General features: G+C 36.1%; 1 protein-coding gene across 1 annotated transcript in view; it reads left to right on the forward strand.

Annotated features, from left to right (window-relative positions):
* The window catches only part of Col4a5 (collagen type IV alpha 5 chain), a 192155-nt gene that overhangs the window by 119018 nt on the left and 60546 nt on the right, over positions 1-12591 (forward strand). The window contains exons 23-29 of the mRNA XM_051142260.1: positions 517-587; positions 867-1058; positions 2111-2279; positions 3822-3914; positions 4005-4109; positions 5321-5418; positions 6862-7012. Of these exons, the coding sequence (XP_050998217.1) occupies positions 517-587; positions 867-1058; positions 2111-2279; positions 3822-3914; positions 4005-4109; positions 5321-5418; positions 6862-7012 (879 nt within the window). The remainder of the gene's footprint in view (positions 1-516; positions 588-866; positions 1059-2110; positions 2280-3821; positions 3915-4004; positions 4110-5320; positions 5419-6861; positions 7013-12591) is intronic.

Below are 12591 nucleotides of genomic sequence, written 5' to 3' on the forward strand. Positions count from 1 at the left end.
TTTAAACTTATAACTGGTTAATAATAATGCAGTTAGTGCAGGGAGTCATTTGTAGAGCCACTGCCTTGGTAATTTTTTTTTGTAACCTCTGGCACCAAAAAAAAAGTCTCATAAAACAAATCTTAGAGAATGGACAAGCAAAGAAACCACTAGTTATGATGAAAGAAGTTTGTGTAACTGAAAATTAAGATACGTGGGCTCCTTTATTTTCTCTTCCCTATGGCAATAGGATAGATATAGGGACTCAAGCTCCACCTCACAGTTTCTAGCAGCTGCAAACTTTTCAAAAGAATCCTCTAGAATTAGAAGTAGCTGAAGATTCAATGCTCCATGTGCTGTTAAATAATGCATTTACTTATGAGAAAGTCTGATTTCTTCATACTGAAAACATGAAAGAGGGAAGAAATGACATAAGGTTTTTCAGTTTAAAATGTGAGTTTGTGATGCACATGGATTTCTCTATGAGTGTGGCTGGGGGTTTAAGCATCAGAGCTTACCTGATTCTCTGTGTTTTAGGATCTCTTGGCATCCCTGGAGAGAAGGGTGAAAAGGGACAAGCTGGGACAACTGGTCCAAAAGGATTGCCAGTAAGCTTTGATTATACTATGAGCCACAACGTACTAGAAGAAGTCATGAGCCCCTTGATTTTCACTTATGAGTATATACATTAAATTTAGTTTGAATGTTAAATTATAATTTATTTTATTCCTTGCTTCTCTCTGCTTTGCTATCCTTACTTTATACATTAAACTTTGTATAGTAAATGTTATTGTATGGGTTAATGGAGCAAACTGGAGAAAAGTGTTAGAAGATCTGATTTCCTTTTTCTCATTTTTCTTTTCTCCCTCTTTTTTCTTTCAACTCAGGGCATACCTGGGCCTCCAGGTGCCCCAGGCTTTCCAGGATCTAAAGGTGATCCTGGTGATGTCCTCACTCTTCCTGGAATGAAAGGTGACAAAGGGGAGTGGGGCTCCCCTGGCGCTCCAGGGCTTCCTGGTCTACCTGGTACTCCTGGAAAGGATGGTTTGCCAGGACTCCCTGGCCCCAAAGGAGAGCCTGTGAGTTGGTTTGATATTCTTGCTTTCATGTCAGATTGTCATTTAGTAATGTTTCCTAACGAATGAGGTTCTATCTCAGTGGTAGAACTTGTACTTGGTGTGTGTGAGCCCCTAAATTCAGTTCTCAGTACTCCCCCCAAAAAACCCAGCACTTGCTAAATTAAAATAAATAGGGGGCCTGGTACTTAGATGAATATTCTACTAGTGCGTAAAATAATATTATTTGTATGGTACAGTGATACTAACTAGAGTTTCCTTACTGTTTTCTTTCAGTTTTATGAGCGCCTTCTTAACTAATTACTGTATCAATTATTACTAGATATGATCAAATGTGGTTGAAGTTAGAATGCTTGGGAGTCAGTGTGGAATTCACTCTTTTAAAAAATTTAATACTGATACAGTATTCTGCCTGCATGTATGCCTGCACCCCAGAAGAGGGCACCCGATCACATTATAGATGGTTGTGAGCCACCATGCAGTTGCTGGAAATTGAACTCAGGACCTTTGGAAGAACAGACAGTGTTCTTAACCTCTGAGCCATCTCTCCAGCTCATGGAATTCACTTCTTATTCTAAATATCTATGGGATATTTTTAGACATGAGAAGAAGTCTAATTTGTTTTGCATATATAGGACTGTTATAGATTTGTGTGTATAGATGACCAGATTACGATACTATAGAGTCAAACCTTGAGCATAGATGAACAATCTCATTTGTATTCAACTTACAGTATAGGATAATGTAAAGGGGAAATGTATATTATAATAGGATAGAATGATGACCATCTCAACGCATGGTAGCCTGTAAGCATTTTGACAGCAGAGGCTTTGATCTACTTATCCTCTTAGCTTGTACCACTGGGGCAAGTACTTGTTGAAGGAAGTGTTGCGTGAGTAAGTGAGCATGGATAAAATTTAATAGTATCACAGCTACACAGCATAGCTTGAAGAAGTACTTACGGCTCTGGCATGTCCCTGGTTGTATCCACTCATTCTAACCTACATGAAGTTGTTATACCAACACTTTTCTGTCTTAAAAATTTCCATTTTCAGGGTGGAATTGCTTTTAAAGGTGAAAGAGGTCCTCCTGGGAACCCAGGTTTGCCAGGTCTTCCAGGAAATATGGGACCTATGGGCCCTGTTGGTTTTGGGCCTCCAGGCCCTGTAGGTGAAAAAGGAGTACAAGGTGTTCCAGGAAATCCGGGCCAGCCAGGATTACCAGGTATGTTTACTATGATTGTTTTATTGTAAATTTTGTGCTTAAAAGCAGAAATAAAAATATTGGCTTCCTTTCCTGGGAAATCTCTTTCTCTGGCCATTTATATGCTTACATCAAGGAAATAGAATATATTTTTAAAGTGGGATTTCATGCTAACCTTTTTCAGTCATTGCTGGTATTGTTCTTTGTATTTTGTGCATGTGTATATATGTTTGTGTAGTTATACCCACATGGGTGGGAGGTACACATGCCGATTAGTTTCTTTTTATTAATGTTTTAAATTTGATATTACAATATAATTATAATTTTTTCTAACTTATCCTTCTTCCACCCAACTCTTTCCATCCCTCATGTATCTCTCTTGCTCTCTTTCAAATTTCTGCCTAATTTTCTTTAAATGGTGTGTGTGTGTGTGTGTGTGTGTGTGTGTGTGTGTGTGTGTTCCTATATGTGCATTCTTAAACATACATAATATATTCCTAAATACATAAATACAGCTTGCTTAGTCTATATAATGTTACTTTTATGTATACTTTGTTTTTGTTGTTTCGATTACTTTTATTTTTATTTTGTCTTAGTTTAAAAAAATCATTTATTTAGTCTCTTTACATCATGGCCCTAGCCCCATACCTCCTCACCCCTCAGTCCCACCCTCTCTCCCTCTCCCACGTCCCTCCCCTATTCCTCAGAAAAGGGGAGCCCTTTCCATCCTCTCCCCCTCCTGGGGCTCACCAAGTTGTATCAGGACTGAGTGTATTCTCTTCCCCTATGGCCTGGCAAGGCAGTCCTGCCAGGAGGATGTGATTGAGAAGCTGGCAAGAGAGTCCATGTCACGTTTTGATCGTCGAATACATGCACTTTAATTTTGGAGACTGGGTCCATCACTGAGCCTGGAGTTCATTGATATTACTAGGCTGACTGGCCTGTGGCTTCCAAGGATCTGCCTGCCTCCATAACTTCAGTATTTGGGTTATAGACATGTGCTGCTACCTTTTTTTTTTTAATGGATGCTGGGTAGTTTAACACCAGTTCTTATTCAGTAAGCACTTTGTTGATTGAGCTTCCTTCCCTGCCCAATATATGTCCTGATTCTCAAGGGAAGAAGAAGGTAGGTGTTCCAGATGAATGAGAGAGAGGGGGACACACACACACACAGAGTTTGATTTCCTGTGTTTTGTTTGTTTGTTATTGTTGTATTATCTATGCCTTTTACTAGTGGATGATGCTGGCCTATATTGTACGAAGGCAGACCTTCCTTCCTTAAAGTACTGGTTGCAATACCTTTCTTTTCTGGAATCATGGGCCATAGGCACAAGCAGAGATAATTGCTTTACCAGCTATCTGAATATCCCTTAGTCTAGTCAGGCTGACATCTAAAATTAATTATCAAGCATCGTCAATCATGAAAGTACCTACAAGTGTCATCTGATTTTTCTCTCTGAGATTTCATCCTTCTGTTTGATAACTTCCTAGAATATACAAAGTGGGATTTTTATCTTTCATCAAGTAAATGATTCCACTCAGGAGCAACCCATTTGTTTTCAGGTCCTAAAGGTGATCCAGGCCAGACCATAACCCAGCCAGGGAAGCCTGGCTTACCAGGTAATCCAGGCAGAGATGGTGAAGTGGGCCTTCCAGGTATGCAAAGAATTTATTTTGTTTCAAAACATCTTCATCACGGGACTTTCTTTGGATATTTTCCATTCTTTCACTGCTCTTTTTCCATAGGTGATCCTGGACTTCCAGGTCAACCAGGCCTGCCAGGAATACCTGGTAGCAAAGGAGAACCAGGTAGCCCTGGGATTGGGCTTCCTGGACCACCTGGTCCCAAAGGTAAGTTGGACTTGGTACTGGGCAATGTAGAGTAGATGGTTTCTGTGCTACTATTCTTTCAGAATGTAAAACAAAGTAAATGCCACTTTTTTGCTATATGGCATAAAAATTAAAAGTCACATTGGGGGCCTCGAGAGATAGCTTAATGACTAAGAGTACTGGCTGCTCTTCCAGAAAACCAGGATTTGATCCTTAACATCTCCATGGTAACTCCTAACCACTCTTATCTCTAGGTTTAATAGATTCAATGCTTTCCTCTGGTTTCTGAGGGCACTAGACATACACATGGTACACACACACACACACACACACACACACACACACACACACACACACACACACACACATACACACACACACACTCGCAGACAAAGCACTCATACACAAAATTAAAATGATAAAAAATAAACATTAAAGAAAAGTTATTAGGTGTGCACTAATTTTAGAGGCAGGGTCTCTTCACTGAACCTAGAATTCATTTTACTAAAACAGTCCAGTGTCAAAATTATCTACATTTCAGAGATGCTAAATTATTGATGTGCTAAGGAACATCACAGGGATTATTTCATTTTGTGTTCATCATTGTATTCTTAGAGCTTAAAAACATTCTTGGGAGTGTAGCGAGCTCTAAATAGATGCGCTGAATTAATAGATTGTATTAAGCAGAAAACAAATTCACTATACAGATACAATGTTTTATCTCAAGTAATTTACTCCCTTGATTTAGCGAAATGTTTAGTTTTCTGTTTTTGCAATTATGCTTTATTCCTCATAGAATTTATTATCATGACTAGGAAGGCAGCACCTTTCTGTGATGACAGTTTCTTACTTCTAGTGAATACTCTTTTGAAGTGACAGATTTGATTTTGTGTGTTAATGCTTATATAACACATGCAGTTGCATGCACAACATCACAATGTAAGCACAAGGGAAGTTTGGTGTTTCAGGTCTCTGTATTTAGCTCTGACTTATTCTGCATACTCCAGAAGAACTCGTCTTCTTCTATACCCACTACTCTGTGGAAATGAAAGAATAAGGTGATGAAGAGAGGATCACGAGTGTCTATTAGGCCTGATTCTAAGTAGACATAGAATGTTTATGTACTTTTGACATGCCAGTGTATAAGTCATGACTATGGAGATGCAAATGTGACTATCATAAAGTTGATTCTTTCTGTGGATTAAAAAAGAAATGACTTGCTATTTTTACAGGTTTTCCAGGAATTCCAGGACCTCCAGGAGCCCCTGGGACACCTGGAAGTATGGGTCCAGAAGGCCCTCCTGGGGCACCAGGCTTTCCAGGACCAAAGGTCTGGAACTTTTAAAAAGAAATGTCTTTAGTTTCATTTCTTAGGTGTATGAGTGATTTGCTTGCATGTGTAAGTGCCTGGGGACTGTAGAGGCCAGAAGAGGGCCACAGATGCCCTGGAATTGAAGTTACCATGTGAACTATCATGTGAGTGCTGGGAATCAAACATGGGTCCTCTGCAAGAGCACTTTTAACTGCTGAGCCATCTCTCCAGTCCCAGACTGGAACATTTTAACTTCCCCCCTTTTCACTTTTCTGTCTTCTCTACTGCCCTTAGTCCTTTTCCCTATTTCAGCTCAGACATTGCTCCAGGTCTTTATTATATTGGTAAAACTTAGCTATATTTCACTTAAAAATATCTACTCCCAAATCATCTTTCACAGAACCAGAGGTAATACTTAGATCCAAAAGTTTTCTGACTTTGTCTTAGACTGGTGGGTTGTTGGATTATAGAATTCAATAATCAGCTTGGCCTGTGCTTATGTATACAAAGAGTAACCCATTTCATACTTGTTGTGCCTGTGTGATGACTGGTGAAATTGTGTTTGGGTGTATCAAGCCCTTCCTGTATTGTTTCCTCTGTCCCAATTTCATCAAAGATAACTACATCAAATCACTGCTACTTGGTACTAATAATAAATAACTCCCTTTATATTCCTTCTATTGTATCTTATCTAACCTCAAACACTTTTTAGGCAGCCTTCAGCAAACTGCTGCAATATGTAATTATCTTGACTCTTCCTATATTTTCTGTGCTTAAATGATGTGATTTTGCTGGGTTTTATCACTATTGCTTGTTTTCCGTGGGAAATATAGCTGATGGGCTCTCACGAGAAAACTACATCTCTGTTGGCTTGTTTTCGTTTTATGATGAACATTTTCAACTAAATGCAAAAGCAAAAGAAACAATATAATAAACTGTATCTGTCACCCAGATACAAAATTATTAAGTTTATAATAATACTTCCTTAATATTTTCCTGTTTAGGAGGATGGGTTCTCATTTAATCCAAATCTCAAAATTACATTATTTCACCTGCAAAGGCTGCAGCATTCATCTCTAACTAAATAGGAAATTTTATACAGAAACCCCAAATGGAATTATAAAACCTAGTCATATTAAAATAATCATTTGGATTTTCTAATTCTTATCTGTATTCACATTTCCTCACTTAGGTAGAGTGTTATTTAATCCCATGCTTTTCAGTTAACTTTCTTATTTTGAAAACATTCCAACTCATTTAATTTGATTTAATTAAACCCTGTTTCCTATCCTTCCAGATGTTTTCTCTAACATGCCCATTACTTTACATTTAATTATCCTCTCCTTACCATGGAAGAAAAGCATTACTTTGTATTCTCTGATTTAAATTCTCTGTAGTAAATGGTATGCCTCAGGAAAGTCACGGGACTTTTCGTTGTGTTTTGTCATGTGTATGCTTAAGGGAGAGCCAGGATTTGGGTTACCTGGGCCACCTGGGCCACCAGGATTCCCAGGTTTCAAAGGAACACCTGGTCCAAAAGGAGATCGTGGTTTCCCAGGACCTCCAGGTCCTCCAGGACGCACTGGTTTGGATGGGCTACCTGGACCAAAAGGTATGGAGGCTCTTGCTACTTCCCAACTTTCTTTTAAATTCTCATTGATGTTGAAACCTTTGGGAAAGCTTATGGTTAATAACCCTGCTAATTGGAAAGCCCACGATGCCCTTTTGTTGCTGCTATAATTTGGTGCATACACCACTAGTTATTTTTATCTTTGGTTATCTTGAAGAGGGAATACAAAGATACTTGTTTAAAAGTAACAGACGTGAGTGTAGTGCCATAGTGTAGTACATCCTTCATGTAGGACTCAGAAGCAGAAAGATCAGACGTTTAAGGCCATCCTCATCTGTGTATTTAATTTGAAACCACCTGGGCTGCAGAATAATCTGTCTCAGAAGCAAGCAATCAAACACAGACAAACTGCAAGCAATATTTCTTTCACTTTGTTTTCATCCATTTTACTCTTTCCCATCCCATGTGTAATCACAGTTTAATTTCTTTTTTTCGGTCTGTTGTTCTTCTACAAAAATACTAGCTCTTAGGAAGATTTTTCTTCATTTGTCAACAATGAATGAAGTTCTTTCCCCCCACATCCCCTTCCTGACTATGCTTAAAACAAAACAAAAACAGATTAAAAAAAAAAAAAACTCCTAGATGCTTCTAGCCTGATGGAACTAAGTAGATTTAACAGTATACTTTTTAAAACATTCCAGTGTAAAGTTTTCAAATACACAGAAACATTAAATGAATCATGCTTGAGTGGCTAACTACATGCTGCTTAAGACCTACATATAACATTTTACATCCTCCCAAAGAATTTTAAAATAAAATACTACAGAAATATAAGTTAGAGATGGAGCTCTACAGTAGGAAACTTGCCTAGTGTGTGAGAGGCGCGGGATTCAATTCTCAACCCTAGGAATGGAAATTTCATGTATAATGCAACATAAAAAAGACTGCTATATACACTCATCATCGATGTTGTACTGTGTTTTACTATAATATTGTGCCGTATAGTTGTCCATCTAACCATATCTTTATATAGGCACAGATTTCTTTTTGATGAATATCAGAACAATTTGCTCCCTAAATATTCAGCCGGCATAAAATAGATACAATTCCAAAGTTGTCTATATATTTTATTTCTATATAAAATCCACAAATGTATTTTTTGTATTTTTGACAAATCCAATCCAATCCAATTCAATATCATAGCAACTTCCCAGGGCTGGGGATGCAGCCTATTAGTAGTGCATTTTCCTGCCATGTTCAAAGTCCTGGTACACACACACGCGCGCGCGCACACACACACACATGCTGTCCTTATTCTATTTTCCAATTAGTCTGTAACTTCCATACCAATATTGTTATGAAGGATTTTTAAAATTTTATTATTCTGTCTGTCCTGGAATATTTGTATGTGGAATATGTACACTTTTATAAAGAATCTTTCACTGAACATGTTTTAAGAAAAACATCCACTATACTCCTCACTAGTTCTTATTACAAATAAATTCTTGAAGATGACATTGTGAGGATACTGGGGCTGTGCCAAGTTGCTGCCTATTCTGAGAAGCTGTTAGAAGCATTCTCTGAGTCTTTTAATGGATATATGCTTTCGTTTATACATATAGCTAAGATTAGAATTGTTGCTCATATGTGTGTGCTCACTTCTTTCTCCAACATGGATTGTCATTTTAAAATTCACACCAATATAACATTTTCATGTAATCATGATTCTCTCCAATATTAAAGTTTATTTGCTTTGTGATTGTATCATAAATCACAACTTTGATTTCTCTGATGACTAAGGATGTTCCACTTTTTTATCTGCTCTTGTGGATTATTTGGATATTCAAACATTTGCTAGTTTGAATTTATGGACTGTGTTGGGTTTTATGTTATGTTGAATATGCTCCTAGTACACTCTGAATACTTGTCATTTTTTCTGAAGAAAACTCAGGAGTATTTTATTCCTGTGTTGGTTACCTATTCATATTTCTAGAGCATTTGGATGCAATGCTTTAATTTTATTGTTTTATCCTTTTATTTATGTTTTTTAATTACTATAGTTTTGTGTCTTATCTAAGAAATGTAGACCTATCCAGCACTGCCAAGACATTCTGTTCTATAACTATCATTAATGTCAGATAATTTGTGTTTACATCATTTATTTAAATGATGGATTCTTTTCTTTAATGTAACTATATATAATATGTGAGCTCCCATATGTAATAATTAGTTTTGTTGCTAAAATTTTAAAACAATATTATGTACTTTGCTTTTCTTCTCAGTATAGTCCAAATGTATGTGTCCGCTACTCTGAGTGGATTAACTGTCATTTAAGAGCCTTATTTTCCCCTGTGAACTGTTGATGTCATTTTCTCCTTTCTTTACTGCTTTAACCTCCTTAATTTTGATATCTTTAAATATAAAAAAGGAATAGGAATAACACAGTTGGCTTGGCTGGTTTTATTTCACTGTTCAATATGCAAAGAATAGAATTCTCATGGTCAGTATTTTGGAGAGTTAATTAAATTAAATTTATATTCCCAAATTATGTTGAGTTGATTTTCATTAAATCAATATATATCTCAGCTTCATTGTAGCCACAAAAGGTTTTGTTGTGAAAATCCTCAAAGTATTCCAACAACTTCTTCAGTACATTATTTAAATAATACCTACATATCTTTTTTTAAGAAGCAACATTTCATTTTATTTTTAATTTGTATTTATTATAATTTATTAATAAATCCTGATTGCTCTCCCCTTGCTCTTATCTTCCCATTCCCACCCTCCCTCCCTCTTTCACCCTACTCCCCTCCCCTAGACCTCTGACAGAATGAGACCTCCTCCTCCACCATATGACCACAGCCTATCTGGTCTCATCTGGATAGCTGGTTTCCCCTTCCTCTGAGTGCATGTAGGGTCTTTGCACCAAGGGGAAGTGATTAAATCAGAGTTCATGTCAGAGGCAGTCTCCGTTCCCCTTCCCCACACCAGACATGGAAAATGAGGTGTGCATTGGCTATGTCTGATCAGGAGGTCTATATTGTTGACTAAATATTTTGAGTGGCTGTAAACCACTCAAAGTTATAATGTTTCCTAACAGTTTATCTTCCCCAACTCTAAGCTCATGACTGAAAATTACAAATCAAATTATTGTGAAAGAATTAGTCTTCTTAAGAAAACTACATGGGTTGGAGAGATGGCTCAGAGGTTAAGAGCATTGACTGTTCTTCCAGAGGATTCTGAGTTCAGTTCCCAGCAACCACATGGTGGCTTTAAACCATCTAATGTCATATGATTCCGTCTTCCGGCCTGTAGATGTACAAGCAAGCAGAGCACTATATACATAATAATAAATAGATAAATCTTTTAAAAAGAAAGAAAATTATATACGATGTTTTGAAATATGTTTTAGGAAGAAATTAAGTGCAGCCTATGTGAAACATAATTTTTTTTTTACCATGCATTTGTTTGGTATTTGAAATTTAGGATTTTTAATAGCAAAATTCCCAATAGATTTTGGGATGATTTGTTTGCTTGTTTGTTTTTGATTTTGTTTTGTTGAGTGACAAGGGCTCTCTATGTAGACCCGTTGGTCTTCCTCATTATTGTCCTGTTTCATTTCCCTAATGATAGGATTGTAGGTGAAAGTCACTGGGCCCTGCTTCTAGTAGTCTTAACGTGCTAGAAGAATTATTATATGGGGAAATTTTTCTGTGCAATTCCTTCATTTATCCAGCATTTATATTCATATCTTGTATCATACAATACTTGAGTCACTAAAAACACAAAGACATTAGCTGTGCTTTTGAAAAATCTCAGAAGTTGCTCTCTGCTATTTAAAAAATCTAGATCCATGGTTTTTAACCAACACCCAACCATAAAATTATTTTCATTGTTACTTAATAACTGTAATTTTACTACTGTTATGGATTGTAATAAAATATCTGATATATGGTATAATGATATGTGACTCCCAAAGGTGTCATGACCCACATACTGAGAACTGCTGATGTAGATAGTATTGCTATGATTATAGTTTTCTCAATGGTAACTTTTATGAATCCGTGTGCCAGTAAAGTTTTGAATCAATATATTATTGACAAAACTCAGCTAGAAGACTACAATTAAAAAATTGGCCACCATGACTGTGGTTTGTGCTCAGTGGTAAATTATGTGTATAGCATGTGCAAGACTGATGTCTCCAAACACCTCGATTATTAGATGTATTTAGACCAGTTGAAACTCTCAATTGATAAGCTGTAAAATAAGTTGGTGTGTCATTTTCAAAACAATATAGACACCAACAATAAATTTAAAAAGTTAATACAAATACACATGATAAAATTTCTATGTGAGTAGACAATATGCTTAAGCCAGAATATCACAATTTAATAATACTAAAAAAGAAGAAAGAATAAAGATGATGAATTTGGGAGCACCCTGTTTACCTAATATTTTACTTTATTTCAGGATCTCCTTTGGGGTTTCTTAGAGATATAGGAGATGACATTTTGCCTAAATCTTTTGAAAGGATATTTTATTTTTTATTTTTTTTTGTATTTTATACTGTTTTATTATCTCTTAATGCAGTCAAGTTAACAACCACATTAATTATTTATTAGACATACTATTTAATCAATTGTGGGGATATCAATTAGGCAGCTACTATGTGTTTACAGCCAGGGGTTGTACCATGAGCAAGGCTAGGTCACTGAGCCTTACAGTAGGATGTGCTCCCTTGTCTTCTTCCATCACCATGACCTGCTCTAATCAGCAGAAATAATATAGAAAACACTGTGACAAATGAAATGATATATTTAGAAATATTAAAAGTAAAATTCTTAATAGCAGCAAAATGTTTCTCAAAGTCAAGAAAATGTGCCTAATATATTTATAAGGCAAATATAAACAATTATTAACAACTTGACATTTTAAAATTGTTTTTAAAAATTTCTACATATTAATGAGGTTGGGTGTTATCACTTATCCCCATTTACAGTTATAAATAATTTTCAATGAGAATTTAATTAATAATTCAGAAGTGCTTTATGTTTTAGAAACTTAGTATTTATCAAATAACATTAATGTATGTTAAAGTGCCACTGTAGTGATGACATTGTGAGCCTGTGCAGGAATAGCGAGAGGACCAGTAGAAGTGTTTTGAGGCATGCAATTGTGACTAAAGAAACTTCTGAAGTGTTGTCACTAGTCAGTAAGGAAAGAATGAATTCTTTCAAAATTGATATGCATCAATGATCTCATTGAGTATAACCTAATGCAGAACATGTAAAATAAGGCCTAGAATTATAAATATAAAAAGTAAGTTTGAAATATTATAAGAAAAATGTATTTTATAATATAAGTTTATAGAATTTCAGCAGCTCTTTTAAATAAGTGAATAAAAAATTACAGGTAGAAAATTGTAATGCTGTAGTGTTCATCATTATGTGGTCTTTACTTTCCACCCTCATCTAATTTGTATGTACAGAAATTAGTCCTGGCATTATGTGAACAGCGACAAAAATAAGATGCTCAGAATTCTTATAGAATGGTGTCAGGAATTTCTCAACATTGACATCTGTGCCCATTGCACTCAATAAAAACAGAAAACCCATATTTTC

The sequence above is a fragment of the Acomys russatus genome, chromosome X, assembly GCF_903995435.1.
Source record: "Acomys russatus chromosome X, mAcoRus1.1, whole genome shotgun sequence".
NCBI lineage: Eukaryota > Metazoa > Chordata > Mammalia > Rodentia > Muridae > Acomys > Acomys russatus.